This window comes from Drosophila arizonae, chromosome 4 (genome assembly GCF_054131065.1).
Source record: "Drosophila arizonae isolate 15081-1271.41 chromosome 4, UAZ_ARI_1.0, whole genome shotgun sequence".
Classification (NCBI taxonomy): Eukaryota; Metazoa; Arthropoda; class Insecta; order Diptera; family Drosophilidae; genus Drosophila; species Drosophila arizonae.
The window spans coordinates 16,858,712-16,882,172 of NC_142924.1; the positions used below are offsets into that span (position 1 = coordinate 16,858,712).

Sequence of the window (23,461 nt, forward strand, 5' to 3'; positions counted from 1 at the left end):
TCGATACAGCTTGTTTCGATAGCAAAGCTTTGATAGCTTAAGATATCGATGCATCGAGTTAGTTGCAGCAACCCTGCTTTGGGGTTTCTTTTTTGTTGGCACGTTGATGAACGACCAACACATTGGGGCTGTGCTTAATCAAATAATAATAATAATCAATTTATTTAAATTAGCCCAGTGCCACAGTGTCCCATTGTGCAGCAACCAATATTGGATTGCGCGATCAAGGTCAAGTGAACAGCAGCAACAAGCAACGCCGACAGGATGAGTCAATACGCAATCATTTTGCAACGTGAGTTTCCGGCTATAGACAATGAGATGAAGGACTATGTTGAGGGCGTCCTAACTGGCAGCGAAGAAGATTTCGATACGTGCGATGACATCTTCGATGCGGTGGGCGACATACTCCAAGGTATCGATGGCGAGCGTTCCGAGGAGAATATACGAGGGCTTTGTGATGAATTCTTCAATATCATGAAGAATAACGCGAAGAATGTCGAGCGCAAAGTGCTCAATGCGCCGGTTAACATTGAGGAGATGGCCAAGAATATGGAGCGCATGGACAAGGAAATGAATAGTATTTGGGTGGTCAACAAAGACGGTGGTAATGTGAGTAAACAAATATTCAGCATTATATGACAAACATGGCTTAGATAATTTTTCACAATTATAGAAAGTTGACTCCAAGAAGCTGGAGAAAGCGGAGGCCAAGCTAATGCAGAAACAGGAGAAACGTCAGGAGGTGACCAAGTTCGGGGTTGTGCCAGTGGCTGTTAAGTTGCAAACGGCCACCGCTTCTCAGGTGACGAACAAAAAGAACACTAAACTGGATCAAAAAGGACTCAATCGTTCCATGGACATTAAAATTGAAAACTTCGACTTGGCATTTGGAGAGAAGTAAGTTGACAGATAAATCTGGATTCCTAAATATTATTTAATGAATCTCTTACAGAGTTCTCCTGCAAAATGCTAATTTGTTGTTGTCCTTTGGTCGTCGCTATGGCCTGGTTGGCCGCAATGGACTTGGCAAGACGACGCTGTTGCGCATGATTGCCGATCGCCAGCTGCAAATTCCATCGCACATATCAGTGCTGCATGTGGAACAAGAGGTAGTGGGCGACGACACATCGGCTGTGGACAGTGTGCTTGAGTGTGATACGGAGCGTACGCGGCTTCTGACAAGGGAGAAAGAAATTCTGGCCGCTTTGAACAGCGGGGTGCAGGATGCGGCGCTGTCAAGCGAGCTGAGCGAAACATACGCCGCATTGCAGAACATCGAGGCGGACAAGGCTGTGGCGCGTGCATCTGTGATACTTAAGGGTCTGGGCTTCGATGCAGACATGCAACAGAGGCCCACGAAATCATTCTCAGGTGGTTGGCGTATGCGTTTGGCTCTGGCTCGGGCGCTGTTTTCCAAACCGGATCTGCTGCTGCTTGATGAGCCGACGAACATGTTGGACATCAAGGCCATCATTTGGCTGGAGACTTACTTGCAAACGTGGCCAACAACCATTCTGGTGGTATCTCACGATCGCAACTTTCTGGACACTGTACCAACGGACATCATCCATCTACATTCCCAGGAACTGGAAGCATACAAGTGAGCACGTTTGCCAATTCATCTACTACACCTGATCTAATTATCGCAAATCTTTCAGGGGTAACTACGAACAGTTTGAGAAGACAAAGACGGAGAAGCTTAAGTCACAGCGCCGTGAATACGAGGCGCAACTGGCTCACAGGGCACATGTACAGGAGTTTATTGATCGCTTCCGCTATAATGCTAACCGAGCCTCATCTGTTCAGTCCAAAATCAAGATGTTGGAGAAGCTGTAAGTGGAATTCATATCCCAAATCGGATCTGTTTCAAAACATTTTATAATTTATCCCCCAGACCTGAGCTAAAGCCCGTGGAGAAGGAAACAATTGTAACGCTCAAATTTCCCGAAGTGGAGCCACTTAACCCGCCCGTGCTGGCCATCTCAGAGGTCTCATTCCGCTATAATCCCGAGGATCCGTTGCCCATATTCAAGGGCGTTAACCTATCAGCCACTTCGGATTCCCGCATTTGCATTGTGGGTGAGAACGGAGCAGGCAAATCAACGTTGCTGAAGATTATTGTTGGCCAACTGAGCACCATCCATGGCAACATTGTGCTGCATCGCGGTCTGCGCATAGGCTACTTTGCCCAGCATCACGTCGATCATTTGAACATGAATGTGACCTGTGTGGGCGTGCTGGCGGAGCTGTTCCCTGGCCGGCCCGATGAGGAGTATCGTCGGCAGTTGGGCAGCTTTGGAATCTCGGGTCCACTGGCTCTGCAGAGCATCGCCAGCTTGTCTGGAGGTCAAAAATCACGAGTGGCCTTAGCCAAAATGTGCATGGGTATGTTCTAATATATTATTATATTTTATATATTGTATAATTCCTTGTTTTTTACAGCGGAACCGAATTTCCTGGTACTTGATGAACCGACGAATCATTTGGACATTGAAACAATCGATGCATTGGGCAAAGCTATAAATGCATTTAAGGTATGAACTAAACTAAAAGATTTTATCTGTATAATTTATAATTTTGTTCAATTGAATTTTCAGGGCGGTGTCATTCTGGTCTCTCACGACGAACGTTTAATTAAAGTCGTCTGCAAGGAATTGTGGGTTTGTGGTAATCGAACGGTGCGCGCTATTGAGGGCGGCCTGGATGAATACAAACGTGAGGTATACAAGGAAATCGAAGCTAATAGTTGAATTTTTATTAATTTTACAAAAAATGAAATAAGTGAAACAATTTAGCAATAAATTTGTAGTATGTCAAAGTTATTTACAAATGGGATTTAATATAGAAAATAACAAACAATATAAAGATTGTTAAATTAAAGAATCCGTTTAGTCGATTGTACTTTATATTTTGACATAAAACTATATCAATTTAAGCTGCATACTTATTTTAACTAATCGTTCGTTTTATTGATTAGTTTTTTGCGCAGCTCAAATAGTATTAAAGTGAGGGCGGATGCAACATTCAGACTGTCAATGCCCGCTGCAAGGGGAATATAGACACACTTGCCCCTGTTGCCCACCAGTTTCATGAAACTAGGAGATGATATACATTAGTTTTATATATTTTGATAGATCTTATAGAATGTTTACCTGTAAGCATCATCGCTTACGCCATGACTCTCTCCTCCAATGATTAGAACATTGTGCGCGCCTGTCTGATCCAATTCAGCGTAGTCTACAGTTCTGCCTGCACGTTTCGCCGTTTTTGACGGATTATTTTCGGCAATGAAGACATGACAAGTATCGGCTACCTCTGCTGGTATGTGCAGTGGCAGCTGCTCCCAGGTGACATCATCATGTATGGGCAAACGGAATTGGCCACCACAGCCGCCGCGCAACGCCTTGGATTCCCAGGGATCACAGCAGCCGTGTGTGACCACCACCTGGCTGCAGGGCACAGCAGCGCAGGTTCTTATTATGCTGCCCAAGTTGTTGGGTTCACGTATATTGTCGCACACCACTGTAATGGGTAAGGGCTCTATGTCCTGCCGCTGTTGTAGGCCTTGCGGAGGGGGACGTTCAAATATTGCCAAGAGTCCGGGCGGTGTTACTAGCGAGGACCATGTTTTCAGATCATGTTGCGGCACTTTGTAGATTTTTGTGTTTTGTTCTTGTTGAGCCTGCGCCACTTGATCCCGCAACAGGGCCAATTGATCCTTTTGGCTAAAGAATAAGGAAAGCATTTTCAAGCCAGATTGAAGGGCCTCCTGTATGAGACGTCGCCCCTCGACAATGATCTGTTTGTTTTTGTCGCGACGTTTGCGTGAACGCACTTCGGTCAGCAAGGTGCTCATTAAGGGGTCCTGCAAGGTGAGCCGCAGGAACTCTAAATTTAATTCGCTGTCCTTAATTAGCGGCGTAGGCGCACGCTTAACTGGAGCTGTTTTTTTTACTGGTGCCGGTGTTTCTGTTGTATCCGCAGCTACGTCTTTCTTTTTGTTTGGCTCTCGCTTCTGTTTACTAATTAACGTTGGTTTATGCTTGCGTAAAGCCTCCCGCGTGCTCACCGGCTGATGTTGCACCATTGAGTTTTCAAACAAATTCGCCTCAATATCCAGCGCATCCTTGATATCATCTTTTACGCCACCAGGGGAGCTACTACTGAGCCGCACTATTTGATATTTATTCACATTTTTTATGTGTGTTTGAATGGCTCGTCTAACAACGTTGTAAAACATCTTTGTAAACTTTGCCGGTATAACCACACTTGCAATCGATACTATCGATGGTCGACAGAAGTGATGCGCATTTCAAAGTACCTTGCGATACTGTGTAATGCCGTGTTTTTAATCTAAATAAATATTTAAAAAAATACATATTGGTTGCATTATAGGCTCTCTAATTTAATATATATTAATATTAATAATTAATTTAATAATTAATTTAAAGTAAATATATTATTTATGTGATGCTTATTGTATTGTGAATATACGTGCCGCTCTCTCACGAAAATTATTTGCCTCAGTGGCAACGTTCAACAAGTGTGATAGACCGTGGTGTCAACTCTGACAGTCACGAACGTTGCATAAAGTTCCACAGTCCCGATAGAATTTCCAATTGAATTTCTTTTAAAGCCGGTTTGGATCCGTAATAATTCAATCCGGTTGATGTATTAGGATGTTAACTAAGTCCGTGCTAATTGCCGCTTTGGGTAAGCGCGCATCGAATTTGCTGATGCAACGAACGTTCAGCAACACGCAAACCTTGAGGCAATCTATTAAAAATCATCAGCCAAATGGATTGGAGAAACGTTTGTTAGTGTGGAATGGCAAATACAAATCAGTAGATGAAGTTCCTGCCTTTGTAGGGTATGCAAATAAAAAGTATATCATCTGGTACCATGTTTAAGGCTTTGGTTTGATATTTTTACAGCCAGGAGGAAATGGAACGCTGCCGGAATAAAATGCGTATTAGATTGGCAAATATTATGATTGGTTTGACCGTGATCGGCTGTGGCATTATGATATACAGTGGAAAGCAAGCAGCTAAGCGCGGCGAATCTGTGACAAAGCAGAATCTGGAATGGCACAAGCAATTTAATGAACAAGCCAGCGGCGCCACTGAAGCTAAATAATCATCACAGAAAATACCAAATACCTCAAAAGTAATTCATGTAATTAACGTTAATGTAAACTGTAATCATTTGGTATTTTTGAAAGTTTTTAAAATGTGTTCAGTACCATTTGTTGCAGCGGCTGATAATTTAAACAGTGATATTTTTGAAACTCATGAAAATACTTATTATCCACTTAGTTTGATCAAAATTGCCAATTGTTAATTGTAGAGCACCCTGCACTGAAATAAATGTTTAGTTAAATGTTATTTACATGAAGCAGATGCTATTTTCGTTTAGAAAAATATCCCACAGAAGATTACCTCGCTAGCAAATACCCTATGTCACGTATATTTTTGATAACCTGAATATCTACGTGCTAATATAATTATATTTTTTCAATTTTTATGTCGATTGTATTTTCAATGTCTCACACAGACATTGCATCAGATAAGAATACAAATTTAAAATCTTATCATTAGAAAGTCGGTTAACATTTTATGCGATTTATTTGAATGCGATGCCACTGTGTAGCAGCTGAAACATCAACAGTGACCACCACTTGCGCCAGGTGGCAACACGCCGGCGCGGAGAGAGAGTGCACGTCCCGGATTGCCAGCCGAAGAGAGCACCGTTTGGCCAGCAGGCGACTACGTAGGAGGCGCAGATGGGTGCAGCAGCAACCCTGCCGCTCTTCTGCTGCTGCTGCTTCTACTACTGCTACTTCTGCTGCTGGTGCTACTGCGCGCTTTTCACTTTCCGTTCTTTCAGTTTGTCGAGAACGTTTGAACGCAACGGGACTTTTGGAAATCGTGCGTGCAGGAATATCTATGTAAAGAAACAAAAAGAGAGCAAAAAAAAAGAAAAAAATTCCAAATTGCAAGCAAACGCTGAAAAGGAAATGTGCAAAAAAATAGTGTAAAAATAAAAGCCAAAAGCGTTAGGCAAAAATGTGCGGGCAGTGGGAAAAGAGCTAAAACGAGAGCAAGTGTAAAAATGTAAACTACACACGCACACTCACACATATATAAATATACATGAATGTAAGTGTAAGTGCCTGGTTGTAAGCGCGTGTATTTCCCTGTGTGTGTATGTGTGTATGCGTGTGTGTATGTATGTATGTGTGTGGCATAACAATGACCACAGACACTATCATTAGAAAACAACAATAGCAACAATAACAACAAATTGCTATTCAAATATTAATAAATTAATTGCTTAATCAAACAGATTGATGCGGAAAATCCATAATAATGAAAATTAGACGCGCTATTTGTGTGAGCGACTTTTTTTTTTTTCAAGCAGCAACTGTGTGTGTGGGTGGATGGGTGGTTTTAGTGTGTATGTGTATGTGCGTGCGTGTTAGTGTATGTGTGTGTGTGTGTGTGTGTGGCAACATTCGTTTGCTTTTTTGATTTGTGAAAATGTGTGTATCCGCGCAAATGTTGTTGTTGCTGTTGTTGTTGCACGACGAGACGACTGTTTCGTGTCGTCTCTTGTAAGGAACACCTACAAGAACAACAAGAAATGAAAAGGAATACAAAATTGTCCTTGTACATAAAAAATGATGCTGATGGTAATAATTTAAAGAATTTGTAATTGAAACGCAATTGGATGCCAACTAAAAGTAGCAACAACAACAAGTTGTTGGCCTAATTAATATATAGCCGGATTTAATTTTGTATATGCACTGAGCATTGAGCAGCGAAAAGTCATTCAACAAAAGCTAACGTTGACGGCCGCGGCGGCTGTGTTGTGCGCTCTCTGTGTGTGAAAGTGAAGGTCGTCTGTAGGAGAGAAAGAGCGCACAGTATCAGCAGCAGCAGCAGCAGCAATCAGTAAGCAGCAGCAGCAGCATCTAAGTCCAAACAGTCCATTTGTTGGTGCAAATGTGCGAAAAAGCCTTGGCTTGGTTTTTGGCGCAACAACAAAACCATTTTAATGCACACACACTCACGCATACACGGACATCTGTATACCACTTGCAGTTATATGTTATATGGCCTGCATGCACGTGCAGCTTTCTTGGTGTGTGTGTGTGTGTGTGTGTGTGTGAGTGTGCGCGCGTTTATGACGCGCTTGATGCACAGCAGCTGCTGCTGCGGCATTGCTGCATTATTGTTGTAGCAGTGATGCACATCCCTTAGGTTTCGCGCTAGTTTTCAAGGATGTTTTAAGACATTGACATACTCTATTCTTATCAACGCAGAACCATGACAACTTATCATGAAATCAGCTCAAAAATAAGATATTCTCATTATTATTATTGCCTTAAAATATGAATATGCTATATTTCTTTAAATTTTCCTATACTTTATAAATAATTCTTTACAAATTGCGTTTGTTTAGGCTTGAAATGTTTACAAATATCTGTGGTCTAGCCTTGATTAGTATTTATTTGAGTTCGCATATGCAAAGCAAGCAGAGCAAAGCAATAATTATGCTATATAATGTAAACATGTTTCCGTTTGAATCATTTATTCGCTATGGTTGATTTAATTTTATGACTTTATACTACTTCTGCCATACATTTAACAAAAAAAAAAAAAAAAAAAAAAAAAAAACAGCAAAACTCTTTATTTTGATTGGGTTGTTCATTAAATTTGTTCAATCAGAGCTAGAAAAGGCTGCCCTGGCATACGCTGCGTATACACATTCCTCGACTCTGAGCAGTATGTGTGATTACTTGCAGATATAATCACATTTTACGCTTAAGAGGCTTAGCGGGCCTACATAAATTACGCCAGCTACAACACATCCTGCATATTATCCGAGCTGGGGTCACTAGCACGTTTCTGTTTCGGTTAGGTTTTCCGTTGGACTTTCATTCCGCCTTCGAGCGTCATTTCCTCAGTGGCGCGTTAAATGCGACCGAAAAGTTTTTCGGGACTGCTGATGCGTTTCACTGATAACTCTTTCTCTCTCCCGCCCCCCTTTCTCCCGCTTTCTTCTCATCCGCTCTCGTTGTCTGCTTGCAAAGTCGTTACGCTTTTTATGAGCTTTGCAATTAATTTGAATGGCATACAGTTTACCGTTAGAGCCAGTAGCTTGCACATGACCAGCGCTTCATTTTGGCCTTGCAAGTGGCAGCATTTCTCATCATCTGATTGTGGGTCTCAGTGGCGCACGCAATTTAAATATTAAATTGCGATATCCTTGCACAACATGACGTATGCGCAATGCTTGAACTTAATAATAAGCATACGCACAGTTGGCCAGGATATAATTTCATTTGTGTGGCCAAATTGAGCTGAAATCGTATTGTTTTCTGTCCAATTAATAATTTAAGCTACTCATATTATAAATTAGATCAAATTGCTTATTGGGAATTTTAATGGGGGAAAAATAATATTTTATTCATATCGTTCATTTGCTTGGAATTATTCATTAAACATGCCTCTGGCATCAATCAATAGTCATAGATTGCGGTTTATTGGGCTTAGCCCATCAATTTGGGCTCTCCTTACTTGAAATTGTCATTTGTTGCCGTTGTAAATGATAAATCAACATTCTTAATACTCTCAATGGGGCACAGCAAGCAGACCGTACCCCAGCTCAATTCAGTTGTTGGGCTGCTGGGAAATGGATACATAAGCATCTCTTAAGCAGCAGCAGCAGCCCGAACCCAAAAATTATAAAAGACAGAATACGGCACAAACGGTTTTAATCTTGAGCCGACAACGAAGACGACAACGACGAAGACCAACTCGAGTCACACACACAAAAAAGGAAAGTAAAATAAATAACAAAAAAAAAAAAAAAAAGAATACCGCCGCCTAGCGACCCAAACCAAATTATCCACCCACATACAGAATGCCCGCCTCTGTCCCCTTGGGGCCTCTGGGCAGGCGCAGACTCGGCTCGCCTCTCGGCTCTCCCTTTGGCTGCTCTCTGTGGCCTTTGCCTGCATTTGGTAATTTTCAATAGTTTTGGCTTTCTAATGCCGCCAACGCAAACCTCAAAAAAATTAAAACATACAAAAATTGCTTGTAAACAAAATACACTAAAGGCAGAAACAGCAGCAGCGCGTGTATGTGTGTGTCTGTGTGTGTGTATAAGTGTGTATATGTGTGTGTTTGTGCTGTTATTGTTTAAATATAGAACACAACTAAATGTAAACATTGTTAGCGTATTGTCCATAAAAATACAAAATGAGAATGCACAGGCATTAAAATGCGTTTATGAGACGGGAGCAGTTTCAGTTTCTCTGTAAATGTCCCATCGACTTTCTGTCTTTCCTTTCTCTTGCTCTATTATAAAATATTTGCAAATTTTTTGGCGGTTCCGGCGCCTAAAATCAGAAATTTGCTGCCACAAGGGAGCGTGCGTGAGAATGAATCAGACAGAGAGAGAGAGAAAGAAATAGAGAGAGGGAAAGAGAGACAGAGAGCTAGAGAGAAGAGCAGAGTATGAGAGAGCAAAAGAAAGCTTTAGTCTTGGCGCAAAAGTCAACTCATAATAAGGCTCGTAATTGGGTTCGTCGCAAAAAATGCACAGGATTTCCGTAGATTTTACGTGTATTTTGTACATTAACTAACAAAGCTAGCTAGACAGCCAGGGTAGGGGTGGGGTAGGTGTTTTCTGGTCATGGGTTGAGCAGCGCTCAACAATAAACAAAATTACAAACAAGTAAGGGCGTTGTAATCGGGAGTAGCCGACTACAGAATACTCATTCACGGCGCAAACACTGTCAGATCCCTTTCCCGTATATACACATAATTATTTATGATTTTTTTGTGTTAATCAATAGGGGACATCAGCAGTAACTTAGCAAAGTAAATTTAGTAGTAATTCAGTAGTTAAGTTTCTAGTTCCCGAATTGCCGATGCGCGTAGGTGGAGCCGCCAAACTTCTTTGGGCTGTCGACCCGAGTATATGTACATTCCAAATTTCTCTCTCTAACGCTTTAACTACCATGCTTTCTCAGATATCGGAAAATTCTACATATATATATATACATATCCAATTGCGAACTGGTTTGCATTTATACGAACATAAAACTAATATACTCAATTCACCTACCTGAATGAGTATGAAGAAAGGGCGAAAAATATAAAACAAAAAGTAACACGAAATTATGCAAATAATAAAGACATTTAGAAAAGTACTCAAACGAATGGTGAATACACTTTATTTATACAGCTGTCTGATTTTTATTATTTTGCAAAAGCTGCGAATATTTATGAAAAGGAAATTGTTTACCAAATACTTCCGTACATATGCTCTTGCATCTTTAATTGATGATATTTCGCAAAGTAAATGGAAATGGGAAAATTTTCGCAATTATATATATATTTATTTACACGAGTTCATAAGCATACAAACAATTTGGCATTTAAGCTGCAATGAATGGAAATTTCGTTGTTTATTTAAGTATTAAAATTATTATTACAAAGCGGCAAATGCGCATTTCATATCAAGCAAATAATATATTTTTTCAATATTTGCAATTAGAATGTGAATTATTAAATAATTAAATCACTCTAAAATGAACGTTTATGGATAATTTAAAATCATGTGAAAATAGTGCCTATTAATTTGCAAACTCATAAAAAATAAATAAATTGGAATATTTCAGACAAATTTTATTTAATTAGTTTATGTATATTTTTTTAAAATATAAATCAAATAAATATTTTTTAGCCTTTTAAAATTATGTTTGTAGAATGTTATCTAAAATTAAAAATATAAATAATAAATATTATAATAAATCAATTTTTATAAATAAATAAAATGTATGAATAATATTTTTATTATTAGATTTTTCTTTTTAGTTTAAATTATTTAATTCATTTCATTTTTAGGGCTTTTATTTAATTTAATTTTTTATTCCTCTAATATAAAAATTTTATTATAATTTAAATCTGCACAGCATTAATGTTAATATTTTACTGAAATATTCCATTTTTTTTTCACATATATCGCAATACGATATTAAAGATTTTAAGCTCTGTATATAATTTAATTTTTTTAATATTTTGAAATATTTCTTGTTTATAATTGAAATATTTTATATATGCAATATGATTTAAAAATCTTGCACTGACCATGTGAAATGTTTATGTTGTGTGGCCATAGCAAAGCTCAAGCACAAGTCAATCACCCCAATGAGAGGCAACTATATCATATTATATTTTCGTTCTTTCAATTTTATTTTTTATTTCTTTTGCGCAAGGGCAGCTGACAAACGACTGAAAGACAAATTGTATACAATGTTTGGTTTATGGGCACGGGCTGTGAATGGATGAATGTGCATCATTATGAGACGGCGCTGCTCATTGTTGTTCTCTCAGTGGCTGCAAGGCGAAAATTACTCTAACCTTGAGACGCACTGCAGAAGGCAACAAATCTGAATAGGCTAATAGCAGCAGCAGCGGCAGCAGCAGGAATAGCAACGGCAACAAAAAACACAAATAATTAGGCGACGTCCAACAATAGAAAATAGCAGTGCCAAACCCAGAGTTGGCTTAAATAAGCTATGCAAATAATTAATGAAGCTCGGAACAGGAGGACATGTGGCGCCTTTGTTTAGCTAACGGAAGTGTGTGCGGCCCTACAGGTTCCACTGTTAGGTGTTGTTGTTGTTTTCTTTTTTTGGGCTGCTGGGATTATTTTTCCAGCCATTTGATGTTTGACAATTTATTTTGATGGCGCACAACACGCACACGTCAATTCTAGCTGCTGCTCTTGTTGTTGTTGTTGTTGTTGTTGTTGTTGTTGCCATTGAACTGGGCGCCTCAGTCAGCGACGTCAGCAAAGACGACGTCAACATCCATTGGAAGAGCAAAGCAAACGGCATTGATTAATTTCCATTTGGGCACACTAGCCGAAAGCAAGGTCGACCTCACTATGCGAGCCAGCAAAATTGTTGATAGGATAATGTGGCATTAAAACATTAAGGGCCGACACATTGGCTGCTGCTGCTGCTGCTGTTGGTGGTGATGCGAGAGAAGCACCACCCAACCCATTATCTAGTTCGGTTTGATTGAAGCGTTGAGGTAGTGAGCCAAAGCTGAAGTGTGTGTACAGAACTGTCAGTCTAAAAGTCGATATAGTCTGTTCACTGTTTGAAGAGTGTGCCAGCTTATAAATGGAAGTGCGTCTGTGTGTGAGTATGAGTATGTGTGTCTCTCTCTCTCTCTTTCTCTTTGTGTGTGGCTGGTGTGTACTCTCACGTGCGCTGATTTTGAGTGATAACCAGGTGGCGACTAGACACTTTCAGCTGCCAACATCCCCAGCCATAACGTAAACTATAAAATGCAATTACTTTATTAGTTTATCCAATGTACAGAGGCGCAAGAAAGTCAAGAGCTTTGATCTGAAGGCAAACATTATTGTATTATCTGTAATTGTATTGCTAGTACAAATTGCATACAGTAAAAGTTTCTGCTCTCAATTTATCGCCTGTTGACAATATTACAATTATTTTAGATGATTCGTAAAGTTATAATAATATTGAATATATATTTATTTATCAAATTTAAAAATGTCAAAAATTGAAATATTAATTTATAATATAAAAAAATGAATTAATAAAATTGATTTATCCTAAAATCTAATTACGTTTTCAAGAATTTTAAAATTGTATTTTATATTGTATATATCCCTCTATATAGAAATATATTTGAGTATTTCATGAAGATTTTGGCTGCGCTTTATAAATTCGTGTTTATTATCAATTGAAGCTTCATATTATAAAGAAAGGTTTTATACAGATATAAGCCTCAGGAAGCATAGAAATAACCACATAAATCGATTTAGTATTAAGTAAAACAGACTTAAATGCTATAATAATTTTCTAGCAATTAATTATAGTCAATATATTGCAACAATTTCCTTTCAGTATAAAAATAATAAATATCGTTTTCCCTTTGCCACCTTGACTTTTTTCTATATTTCACATAGTAAAGTATATATACGTCTGAATCCGATATCACCTTAGCTATCCTATTGGCAGCCTGTGTAACCTAAGCCCTTCTAACAGCCATCAAATAGCTACATAATAACATCTAATGGCTTTCTGTTATGGGCGAACCACTCACCTAAGGCATAAACTGAAACACCTCGGTTTGCATTAATAATCAGATTCATAATCCATTTGACAGCGCCCATAAATATGCAAACACTTTTGCCAGACATTAATATATATGATATCATACATATGTATGTATTTATATATATGTATATATAACACAGTGCATATCGACCCGCCGTCTATTAAATGCTAACAACTATCGTGCCAGTCATGCTCGTAAATATTGTATAAATCAAAGAAACACATTATATAGACTTCAAGAGCACGCCAGAAATGTGACATTTATGGAAACAAATGACTTTTTGTCAACTGGCTAAAGACAAATAACAGAGTGAGAGCGAGAGAGAGCGAGCGAGAGTGAGAGAGCTAGATATAATGAGATGGGGGTGGCATTGCCTTTGGCTGTGGTATATGAGATGTTACGCTTAATGCCGAAAATTTAATTGTTGTTGCAAAATGACTTTGGGACCGTTACGCGATGTTAACTGTATAGAAATGCACATAAATTGTTGCTACAAATTGTGTGTGGCAAGGCAGCAGCCACAGCAAGTACCGAGCCATCAAGCACACAACGCCCACACTCACACACACAGGAGCCAACCCATCCACCCACGCACTCAGACAGATGGAAGCCAGTTGGGTCGATGGGTCGATTGCTCGTTCAGTTTGTCCATTCGTCCGTCCTTCAATTTGTCTGTGGGGAAGTACAAGAGACTCATTAAAATCACCCAAAAACTTTGGGCAAGTACTCGAATGTGTATCTGTATCTGTTTCTGTATCTCTGTAGCTGTATCTGTATCTCTATCAATATCTGCTTATGTACTCGGGCCAGCTGGAGGCGGTCGTTTAAATATTTAGATAACAGCTTGGTTATTGTATGCTGGCTGCATTTAGGCCATTGAATCATTATTAAGGGGATTAGGTGGAAGCTCTGGTTCGCAGAGCACATGGGGTAAACAAAAACTCGAAAATATATTTTGAAAAATCCTCAAGTTTTATGATTGGATTCAAACGCATTTCGTACCGGAAATTCCAAAACTTTTACAACCAGAAATGTTTTTGTGGTAATTTTCATAAAATTCCTACATGGTATGTATGGCGCCATCTATTGTTGAACATGTGCTTATTGTTTATAGGAAATTCTTTAGGCAAATCCATTATTTTGAATGGAGTCTTTAAAACATTTTTAATGTGCAATTAAAATCCAAAATTTACTTTATAAAAGTGGAATGCATTAAAAGTGGAATGAAGGCAAGAGTTTATTTGTTGTGCCTCCGAAAATTAAACAAACTTATTTCAATATGTACGCAGTTCAAGTCGCGGTCCTTAACCTTTGGCTAAAGATTAATTTCTTGTTCTTTATTTTGCCTTTAGAGAGGGTAATTAACTATTATGAATATTGAATTTATAGAATTTTAATTGAAATAAATATCTAGAATATATTCACATATTAGAACAATCCATTCGATATGTTTTCGGACCAAGTTTATTTTTAAGATTTTAAGATTTTCTATTTCCACATCTGCGACAATGTGTGCCTACTGTACTTTAGTTTATTTGCTGGCATTTCTATAAATAAATAGCTTATGCATTTACTGCACATGAATAATTGAAATTACATTTTTGTTTATTGCGTGTCGCATTCCCATTTCGCCCCACTGTGCGTGGGCGTCGCTATGGGTGGCTATAATTTAAATTTCACTCCGACTCAGACTAATGTATGCCATCGTGTGGGCTGGCCAATTGCATAAAATATGTGTAAAAGAGTTTTGTGGCTTTTCTTACTAATTGTTTGTTTTGTTTATTCCTCCTCTTTGCTTTTTGGCAATTTGCAGTGGTGCAGCGCATAGAACCATCAAGTTTTCCATATCCCCGGCGTAAACAATACAAAAACAAAAGCGAAAATGACAGCAATACGTTTAAGCAATAAAGAAATGCGTGGCAAGCAGCTGCAAATAGCAACAAGACAACAATAATAATCAAGCAACATGTAAAGCCTTCGTGGAAAACTAAGAATACAAATCTGAATCAGCCCCAGGAAGTTAATAATAGAAGACTATATCCAAAGTAAATAAGCCTAATAGAAAGCAAGCTGCCGTTAAGTGTGAAAGCTTTAACTAGAACTAAGTCCAAGTGAGCCAAATTATAAATATTAACAAATAGCGCTGCACTTTAAGAGATAGAGAGAAGGAGAGAGGGAGAGAGAAAGAGAGAAGAGAGAGAGAGAGACGTATCCATTGACCGCTGATTACCTCGATATCGCCTCCCCGTCCCACCCCGGCATCGTCTTGGGACACTGAAACATTCCACCACACAGTATGGCCTCGGTCGCCGCTTGGCTGCCCTTTGCACGGGCGGCGGCCATCGGTTGGGTGCCGATAGCTACGCATCCATTGCCACCGCCTCCGATGCCGAAGGATCGCCGCAAAACGGACGATGAGAAGCTACTGATAAATGTGTCCGGGCGTCGCTTTGAGACCTGGCGCAATACCCTCGAAAAGTATCCAGACACGCTGCTCGGCTCGAATGAGCGTGAGTTTTTCTATGATGAGGATTGCAAAGAGTATTTCTTTGATCGGGATCCGGACATATTTCGGCACATACTTAACTATTATCGCACCGGGAAATTGCATTATCCGAAACACGAATGCCTCACCAGCTACGACGAGGAATTGGCCTTCTTTGGCATCCTGCCAGATGTCATCGGTGATTGCTGTTATGAGGATTATCGCGATCGCAAGCGCGAGAACGCCGAACGCCTCATGGATGACAAGCTGTCGGAGAATGGAGATCAGAATCTGCAACAGCTAACCAACATACGCCAGAAGATGTGGCGTGCCTTCGAGAATCCGCACACATCGACCAGTGCTCTGGTCTTCTACTATGTAACAGGCTTCTTCATAGCCGTCTCTGTCATGGCCAACGTGGTGGAGACGGTGCCCTGCGGCCATCGGCCTGGACGTGCCGGCACTTTGCCCTGCGGCGAGCGCTACAAAATTGTGTTCTTTTGCTTAGACACCGCCTGTGTGATGATCTTCACCGCCGAGTATCTGTTGCGTCTGTTTGCGGCGCCCGATCGCTGCAAGTTTGTGCGCAGCGTGATGAGCATCATCGATGTGGTGGCCATTATGCCCTACTACATTGGCCTGGGCATCACGGACAACGACGATGTCAGCGGCGCCTTTGTTACGTTGCGTGTGTTCCGCGTTTTTCGCATCTTCAAATTCTCCCGCCACTCGCAGGGTCTGCGCATCCTCGGCTATACGCTCAAGTCATGCGCCAGTGAGCTGGGCTTTCTTGTCTTTTCACTGGCCATGGCCATTATCATATTTGCCACGGTCATGTTCTATGCCGAGAAAAATGTAAATGGCACAAATTTCACATCGATACCGGCGGCCTTCTGGTACACCATTGTCACAATGACGACGTTGGGGTAAGTAATTGATGAAAAATATAAACAAAACTTGGAATATACTTGTTTCCAATTAATTAGCTATTCATATTACATTTGGATAGCCGTTTTATTCAGTTTACTCAAAATGGCATGCCTATGCACTTTTTAGTATGAAAGCGCAGCCAACTTAACTTTTAACAAAAATCTTTTCTCAAAAAATACTTTATTTCCCTAATTATATGCTGAGATACTAGTATTTTTCAAAATGAATTACGAATGATACCAAAAATACTAGCTTATTATCAAAAAAAAAAAAAAAAAAGCCATAGACTAAAAAACTTCTTTTAAAACTTAAATTAGTATCATTTTTAATGCGTTCATTTTAGGAAATTTATTATATAGAGTTTCGCTTTAATTTATTTGTTCTTTACCCTCTACCAAACCCTAGCTACGGTGACATGGTGCCGGAGACAATAGCTGGCAAAATAGTTGGTGGTGTTTGCTCGCTCAGCGGAGTGCTGGTCATCGCCTTACCTGTACCTGTTATTGTATCGAACTTTAGTAGAATTTATCATCAGAACCAGCGTGCGGATAAGCGCAAAGCGCAGCGGGTATGCCAAACACTCTTTGTCTACACGTTTCTCTATCAATATTTTATTAATTCATCATTTGAACACTTACAGAAAGCTCGGCTGGCGCGCATACGCATTGCGAAGGCCTCGTCTGGCGCTGCTTTCGTCAACAAGAAGAAGGCGGCGGAGGCACGTTGGGCAGCGCAAGAGTCTGGCATTGAGCTGGATGATAATTATAGGGATGAGGATATCTTTGAGCTGCAGCATCATCATCTGTTGCGGTGTCTCGAGAAGACAACGGTGCGTATACCTAATGCGTTAGCAATATTTTGTTTTCAGGACTTCTAAGGCAAACGTACGTCGTTTGGGTTCTCGTCGTCATTTGTTTTCCTTATCATTTTCTATGTTGTTCTTCTTCCTTTTGATTTACATGTTGATTTATCAGACATCTTTGTTTCGTTTCTCTGTGTGTTCTCTTTTCGACAGATGTAGCAACATTTGAATATCTTTCTAGTAGCCCAAAATTCGCACCTTTGCCTTCTGCTCTTTAGGCAAGCAATGACAAGCGACACAACCACTAGAACAGCAACAGCAACCACAACCATAACAACAACTACAAGAACAGCAACAACAACAACTACAGCAACAACAGTAGCAACAACTGCGACTGCACTAAACACAAATTCATTTCATAGTTGTAGAGGAATTGCTGTGCCAGAGTTCAGAAATCTTGTGCGTGCTCGTTAATCAAACACTTCGTACATATACAAAAGCAACAAACAAACATACACACATACATGCATATAAACGTTAAAACAAAAAGAACAAAAACTTCAGCATTTGATGTGTGCAAAATTCTTGATTATGATTTTTGTACATTTGTATATTCAATATAAATCAATATAAGTATATATTATATATAAATGTGCCATATTGTGTTTTCGTTTAAGTTTTTATTTCATGTTTATCACATGTTGCATTGGGATTTGGTTTACTTAAGTTAACTAGCAAACGCGCGCCTCAAAATAAATTCCTATTTCAATATCAATCGTATTAAATCTCATTAAATCCAGAAAATAGATATGTACATATCTGTGACTTCCATAAATATAAAAAATAATCGTAAAGTAAATAATATATATTCTTGGAAAAGTAAGTGCTTTCGGTTTTGTAGTTTATGTTCTGTTCTTCTCTTTCCTTAGCTCTCTTGCTCTAGCTATCTCTCTTACTCTCATTTATGTGTTGCAATTTCATTTTAATGTTTATTATTATTTTGGATTTTGGATTTTTTAAATGTTTGGTTAAAGCAGCAAACGGTTCGTGCTGAAAGCTATGCGCTCTGTTCTATTTTAGCTTAATATTTCTTTAAGTTCTTTTAATTGGTAATTATTGAATAATATTGGATAATATAATGCTTGAAGAGACGCCCAGCAGCGAATGCCATAAAAAAGATCTGAAACAGCGCAATCCGATGGCTGTCAACACTAAACCAAAAACGCAATTGAAACTAAATAAAAACAGGAGCATTAATGAAAAATCTTTGAGAATTTCCACAAGCCAAAATCAAAGAGCGCCCTCAAAATGGGCTAAGATATATGCAAAGATTTGCTGATTGAAACTGTAAAGTGATATGGAATTGGTATGAGGGAATTTCCATTAAAGAATTTAAGTATGTTTTATTTATAGAATAGTCATTGTATTGATTGATTATTAATTCGAATTGAAGATCACTTAGTATTTTAAAGGGCATGCATATTGATAGAAGTTCAAAGTTTATTAAAAGTACATGAAATATGATTAAATATCTATTTGGATATTTTTTGAAGTCTAGACGAACTGATTAGCAGTAAAATATATTCGGAATATATAAAACAGTTTAAATTATATAGTTCTATGCGAACTTTGCTGAGGGATGCGAGTGTCTACTGCAGCATTTAATGAATTTCAGTAGAGAAGTCTCTGAAATATATTTTCCCTTGACTTGAGTAACTAAAGAAATCTTTGAGCTAACATTTTATTAATAGACAAAGTATATATCATAAAATTACCAGCCTAGACCATGCCTTTAAAATTAATTTAAAAATTAGTAATTTCATTCTACAATTTCCATAAAATGTTTACTGAGTGTTCTATTACAATAAACAATCAACAAATCTAATCAATCAAATCTAACGACACGAACATTAACAGAATCGCGCGCGTTTTAAATCGCTAGCTGAAAACGCACCGAAATGTCGCTCGCTCGTGCTTGCTTTGATAACAATAACAAAAAAAAAAAAAAAAAAAAAAAAAAACACTCTTCCTCTCCCTTTGCTGCCTCATGCTCGTTCCGCTGCCCGCTCGCCGCGCTAAGCACTTGGCCCTCGCCCTGTTAAACCACTTGGCTGACTAACAAAAAACAAAACAAAAACAAAACCAAAAAACAAACAGTTCTTATTGTGTTATTGTAAAATTGTCATTGCTTAGGTGCCGAATAACAAATCCCCTCCCTTCCACCTTCTCTCTCTCACACTTTTAATGTACATTTAAGCGTTCTAATGTTTGACAGTTTTTTTGTACCCTACCCTGCTTTATTGTTCTGATTGTTGTTTTGACTAAACCCTCTCTATAAGTATTTATTATTACTAAATATATATATTATTCAATCCTGTGTTTGTGTTTCGTCTGTCTGTCTCTGTGTGTGTGTGAGAGAGTGTTTATATCTCGACCTGGCTTAACATCCTAACTCCTTTCTGTATATTTGTGTCGAATTGTTTAACGAAAAAAAAGCAAAAAAAAAAAAAAAGTAAATCCAAACATTGTACTCTATGTATTCTACGTTTCTCTTTGTAAAATTCTTCTGGTACTCACACTCAAATGCTCAAATCTAAAAGGATCGTGAATTTGTCGAGTTAGAAATACCCTATAACGGCCAGCCAAAGCGACCGGGCTCGCCCTCGCCGATGGCTAGTCCCGCCCACTCGACAAACAGCGCTGCAGGCCTATTGCAATCCTGCTGCGGCCGCTGTTGTTCGCAGCGTTATCAGGTAAGCCATCAACTGTACATACTAATTATCCTCTTAACTATTTTATGTTGTGTGACAGTTTGTTCAACTGTGATTGTGTGCGTGAGCCTGTGTGTGTGTGTGTGTGTGCGTGTATGTTAATGTATTTCAATTGCAGGTGGGTGCAAAACTATTTTTTAACCCTAAGTACTTAGATGTTTGTTACGTTTGTTTGTGTGTTTACAGTCATCTACACTATTTCTATCCAACAATACAATAAAATAAGAATTAAACACGCATTAATATAAGGATTCGGCCTAAAAGCATGCTACATTTTTGTTAACAGCGGGCAATGTAAATACATTGTGATAAAGTGTTGCATGCTTTTAGGGTGTGCGCAAAATAGGCAAAATGTTATTAGGAAACGTAAGTCCTTGGGGTGTGCTAAAAATAGGAACGATTGTCTGACAGAATCATAAATATATTACGATATTGCACTGAAAGGTTAATACAAAAATTCGTACACATAAATTAATAATGTTTAATCTAGCAAAAATTCTATTTGAATTGCAGAAATATGTGCTCAAGTTTTGTTAATAAAATACGATATTTGTATAGAAAAAATTGTATATAAAAGTTCAGATCTTCAGAATTTTGTACTTAAGATGTAGCACTTGGAAAAAGAATAATAAGCTTCTAGTTAATTTTTTTTTTTTTTTTTTTTTTTTTTTTGTATATATATTTTAAGCGCTGAATCTGTACAATGCAAGTTTAGTACCTTAACAACACAATTAGAATTTTTATATAACACCTAACCTTCTGATGTATTCAGATAAATAAAATGGCCAAGGCTCCTGCCTCTTAACAAACACGTTGCCTACTTTTCAGCGCCAATGTAAATATAGATATTTCATATAATACAAAAAAAAAAATATTTGACAATATTTTGCAGAGTCGTATTACATCGTTGTGACCCTAGAAATAATTAATAATGCTTTTCTCTAATTTACAGGCCTGCGGCAAGTACATGCCAGCTGCCAGCAATGCTCAAAATAGCCAAAACAATCAGCCAATGGATGGCACCTACCTGGTGGAGGCATCCTTCTGAGCCAGCAGTGGGTTATGTTTAATGCTGAAGAAGCTGAAGCTAATTTACGTTTATGTTTACGTTTAGACTAACTTGAAAAGTTTTTAAACCACAAAACAAAAATTAAAAGAAAGGAAAAAATATTGAAATTGTTGTAGACAAAAACAAAAGATAACGAAAAATAACAAATGTAATCTAACAAAAGCAAAAACAAAACCAAGTCTCTAAAATTTGATTTTCGAGTTCAATGCAAAATAATTTCATTCAATTTTTCAAAAACACCAGCAAAACAACAACAACATCTGTATGTGTAAACTGTAATAATAATAAAAAATAATGAAACTAAAGAAACAATATATAAGCTGCACATAAGAATGGGTAAACATATACATAGAGCATATATACATAGTTATATATATATACATATATACATACAAATAGAGAAAGATAATGAGACACAGTACACTTAATTGCGAAGTCGGCAAAGTCGGATTTGATTAGCGAGACCCCGTTAATAAATATAACAACCAAATAATAATAAATATAATATGCAACACTATTTACTTTATATAGGTGACAAGAAGACAACAACAAAAAAACAAAAACAAAAACCAAAAACAAACAACCGAAACAGACGCATTTTAGAGGAATTTACTGTGTATGTTTTTAAGCGGGCAATAATACAAATTAAATAGCATTGCGAATATAGATTGATAAAAAATTTAATTGAATACTCACTCAAGCAAGTTGCATTGGGTCCAAAAAACTAAAAAAGAAAAACAAAAAAAAAAACAAAAAAGAATAGGAAAAACTAAAAACGAGAAGAAAACAAAACGATGTGTGTAGTATCAGAAACCAAAGGAACTATTTAATTATTAAAAATGAAAAAAGAAATCAAAGAGTAAGAATTATAAAAATATATTAAAAATAAATTTCAAATATTTTTTAAAAGGTCCGTAGTTTAGTCAGTATGATGTTCAATTCTCTCTCTCCCTCTCTCCCTGTCTCGCTCTCTCTTGTATAATTTCTTCCAAGTCCCTGAAGGACGCGACTTTAACTCAATTAATGAGTCTCCTAATAATAATAATATTAATAATAATTTAATCAGCCCGTTGGAATTTCTTTTTTATAAGCATATAGTCCCAAAAAGGTTTCAGTTCAGTCTCTCTTTAATATCTTTTAATTTTTAGAAACAATTTCAATGAACAAATCAAAATGTATTTCGAAAAAACTTTCTTCCAAAGAATTAAGTTAGCAACTATTTAACTGTGTATGTATGTGTGTGTATGTAGGCGAGGCTTTTAATTGAAAGCATTAAAATACATTAAAAACAAACTAAAAATCTTAGCAAATTCTAACAAACTCAAAGTAAAAAATTAAATTAAATTAATTATAAATTAAACCAAATCAAACATATAAAATTAGTTTAATTTACTTAAAACAAATTACAAATAATACATAAATAAATAATTGAGCTTGTATGTATGTATAATAAATTTATTATGATTATTATTACAATTATTATGAGTATTATAATTATGGTGTTGACTTTTTGAATTGTATTTTTAGCATTTATTTCTAATAGCCTAAGTTCTCGAAATTTAATTTAAAAGAAAAGGAAAACAACAAAAAATATTGTTAATGAAAATTTTTAAAAGAAAGCCTAACCAAAATCAACTTCAAACGAATCCAATGCAAAAAATATTAAATATGATGAGTTTAGTTAACAAAACTTGAAAGTAAATTTACAAAAAAAAAAAAGAACAAAAAAAAACAAAATTAAAATTAAACAAGTTTTGGCCACTAGAGCCAAATCCTGTAGCGATATTCTAAAAGAACAAAGTAACAAAATGAAACTAAATTTAATCTAATGAAATTCTGTTTTGATTTTTAGTGATATTTAATTCGAATTACGACACCTAAACACACTCTGCCATGGCTCTGTGTCTAAACAGAACAACAAACAAATCCAAAAAAAAAAAAAAAAACGACGACAACAACAAAAACTATATAAAAACAAAAAAATTATTAATATAATAAATAATGAAATCTGTTTACTTCCACAACAACAAACGGCGCGAGTATTCATTTGCCATTTATTGACTTAGAGACAGACAGATCGAAATTGTTGAGTGAGAGCGCTGAAACTAACGGAAATTCCCATCATACATCATCTGCTATATAAAACTAGCTGGGAGATCTATACTCAATATAAGTATCTATGCATGCATCTACCTACATACGTGTATGTATATCTGTATAATGTATAGGTAT

The 23,461-nt window shown here is 37.5% G+C and overlaps 4 protein-coding genes across 8 annotated transcripts; 3 read left to right on the top strand and 1 right to left on the bottom strand.

The window, feature by feature from the left end:
- Positions 1 to 264: 264 nt before the first annotated feature.
- On the top strand, positions 265 to 2,822 carry LOC149269273 (ATP-binding cassette sub-family F member 3). Its single transcript, XM_089468081.1, has 7 exons — positions 265 to 609; positions 674 to 897; positions 953 to 1,600; positions 1,659 to 1,832; positions 1,895 to 2,385; positions 2,443 to 2,534; positions 2,598 to 2,822. Exons 1-7 carry the CDS (start codon positions 265 to 267, stop codon positions 2,748 to 2,750), a joined length of 2,127 nt encoding a protein of 708 aa, XP_089324207.1. The 3' UTR covers positions 2,751 to 2,822.
- Positions 2,724 to 4,298, bottom strand: LOC108612549 (rRNA methyltransferase 3, mitochondrial). Its single transcript, XM_018005472.2, has 2 exons — positions 3,153 to 4,298; positions 2,724 to 3,095 (listed from the first exon to the last, which is right to left on the bottom strand). The coding sequence occupies exons 1-2, from the start codon at positions 4,238 to 4,240 to the stop codon at positions 2,954 to 2,956; spliced, it is 1,230 nt and encodes a 409-aa protein (XP_017860961.2). The 5' UTR covers positions 4,241 to 4,298; the 3' UTR covers positions 2,724 to 2,953.
- Positions 4,299 to 4,540: 242 nt separating this feature from the next.
- LOC108612575 (UPF0389 protein GA21628) lies at positions 4,541 to 5,394 on the top strand. The gene is made up of 2 exons (XM_018005504.2): positions 4,541 to 4,870; positions 4,935 to 5,394. The coding sequence occupies exons 1-2, from the start codon at positions 4,680 to 4,682 to the stop codon at positions 5,134 to 5,136; spliced, it is 393 nt and encodes a 130-aa protein (XP_017860993.2). The 5' UTR covers positions 4,541 to 4,679; the 3' UTR covers positions 5,137 to 5,394.
- A 153-nt stretch (positions 5,395 to 5,547) lies between these two features.
- Positions 5,548 to 23,260, top strand: Shal (Potassium voltage-gated channel protein Shal). 5 transcript variants are annotated; one of them, XM_089468675.1, is made up of 6 exons: positions 5,548 to 6,164; positions 14,986 to 16,583; positions 16,993 to 17,155; positions 17,228 to 17,416; positions 19,990 to 20,142; positions 21,113 to 23,260. In XM_089468675.1, the coding sequence occupies exons 2-6, from the start codon at positions 15,469 to 15,471 to the stop codon at positions 21,206 to 21,208; spliced, it is 1,716 nt and encodes a 571-aa protein (XP_089324801.1). In that variant the 5' UTR covers positions 5,548 to 6,164; positions 14,986 to 15,468; the 3' UTR covers positions 21,209 to 23,260. The 5 variants fall into 5 exon arrangements, with proteins under 5 accessions (XP_089324801.1, XP_089324800.1, XP_089324803.1 ...); XM_089468674.1 differs by having other exon boundaries at positions 5,548 to 6,158; XM_089468676.1 differs by lacking the exon at positions 5,548 to 6,164 and adding an exon at positions 6,178 to 6,691.
- The last annotated feature ends 201 nt before the right edge of the window (positions 23,261 to 23,461 follow it).

What these genes read in the sequence shown, in the direction of transcription:
- LOC149269273 (XM_089468081.1), top strand. Translation starts at nt 265, where the DNA reads ATGAGTCAATACGCAATCATTTTGCAACGTGAGTTTCCGGCTATAGAC. An exon ending in GACTTGGCATTTGGAGAGAA is followed by an intron (nt 898 to 952) that starts GTAAGTTGACAG and finishes AATCTCTTACAG; the next exon opens with AGTTCTCCTGCAAAATGCTA. An exon ending in CAGGAACTGGAAGCATACAA is followed by an intron (nt 1,601 to 1,658) that starts GTGAGCACGTTT and finishes CAAATCTTTCAG; the next exon opens with GGGTAACTACGAACAGTTTG.
- LOC108612549 (XM_018005472.2), bottom strand. Translation starts at nt 4,240, where the DNA reads ATGTTTTACAACGTTGTTAGACGAGCCATTCAAACACACATAAAAAAT. An exon ending in GTAAGCGATGATGCTTACAG is followed by an intron (nt 3,096 to 3,152) that starts GTAAACATTCTA and finishes ATCATCTCCTAG; the next exon opens with TTTCATGAAACTGGTGGGCA.
- LOC108612575 (XM_018005504.2), top strand. Translation starts at nt 4,680, where the DNA reads ATGTTAACTAAGTCCGTGCTAATTGCCGCTTTGGGTAAGCGCGCATCG. An exon ending in GAAGTTCCTGCCTTTGTAGG is followed by an intron (nt 4,871 to 4,934) that starts GTATGCAAATAA and finishes ATATTTTTACAG; the next exon opens with CCAGGAGGAAATGGAACGCT.
- Shal (XM_089468675.1), top strand. Translation starts at nt 15,469, where the DNA reads ATGGCCTCGGTCGCCGCTTGGCTGCCCTTTGCACGGGCGGCGGCCATC. An exon ending in ATAAGCGCAAAGCGCAGCGG is followed by an intron (nt 17,156 to 17,227) that starts GTATGCCAAACA and finishes GAACACTTACAG; the next exon opens with AAAGCTCGGCTGGCGCGCAT. An exon ending in GTTGTTCGCAGCGTTATCAG is followed by an intron (nt 20,143 to 21,112) that starts GTAAGCCATCAA and finishes TCTAATTTACAG; the next exon opens with GCCTGCGGCAAGTACATGCC.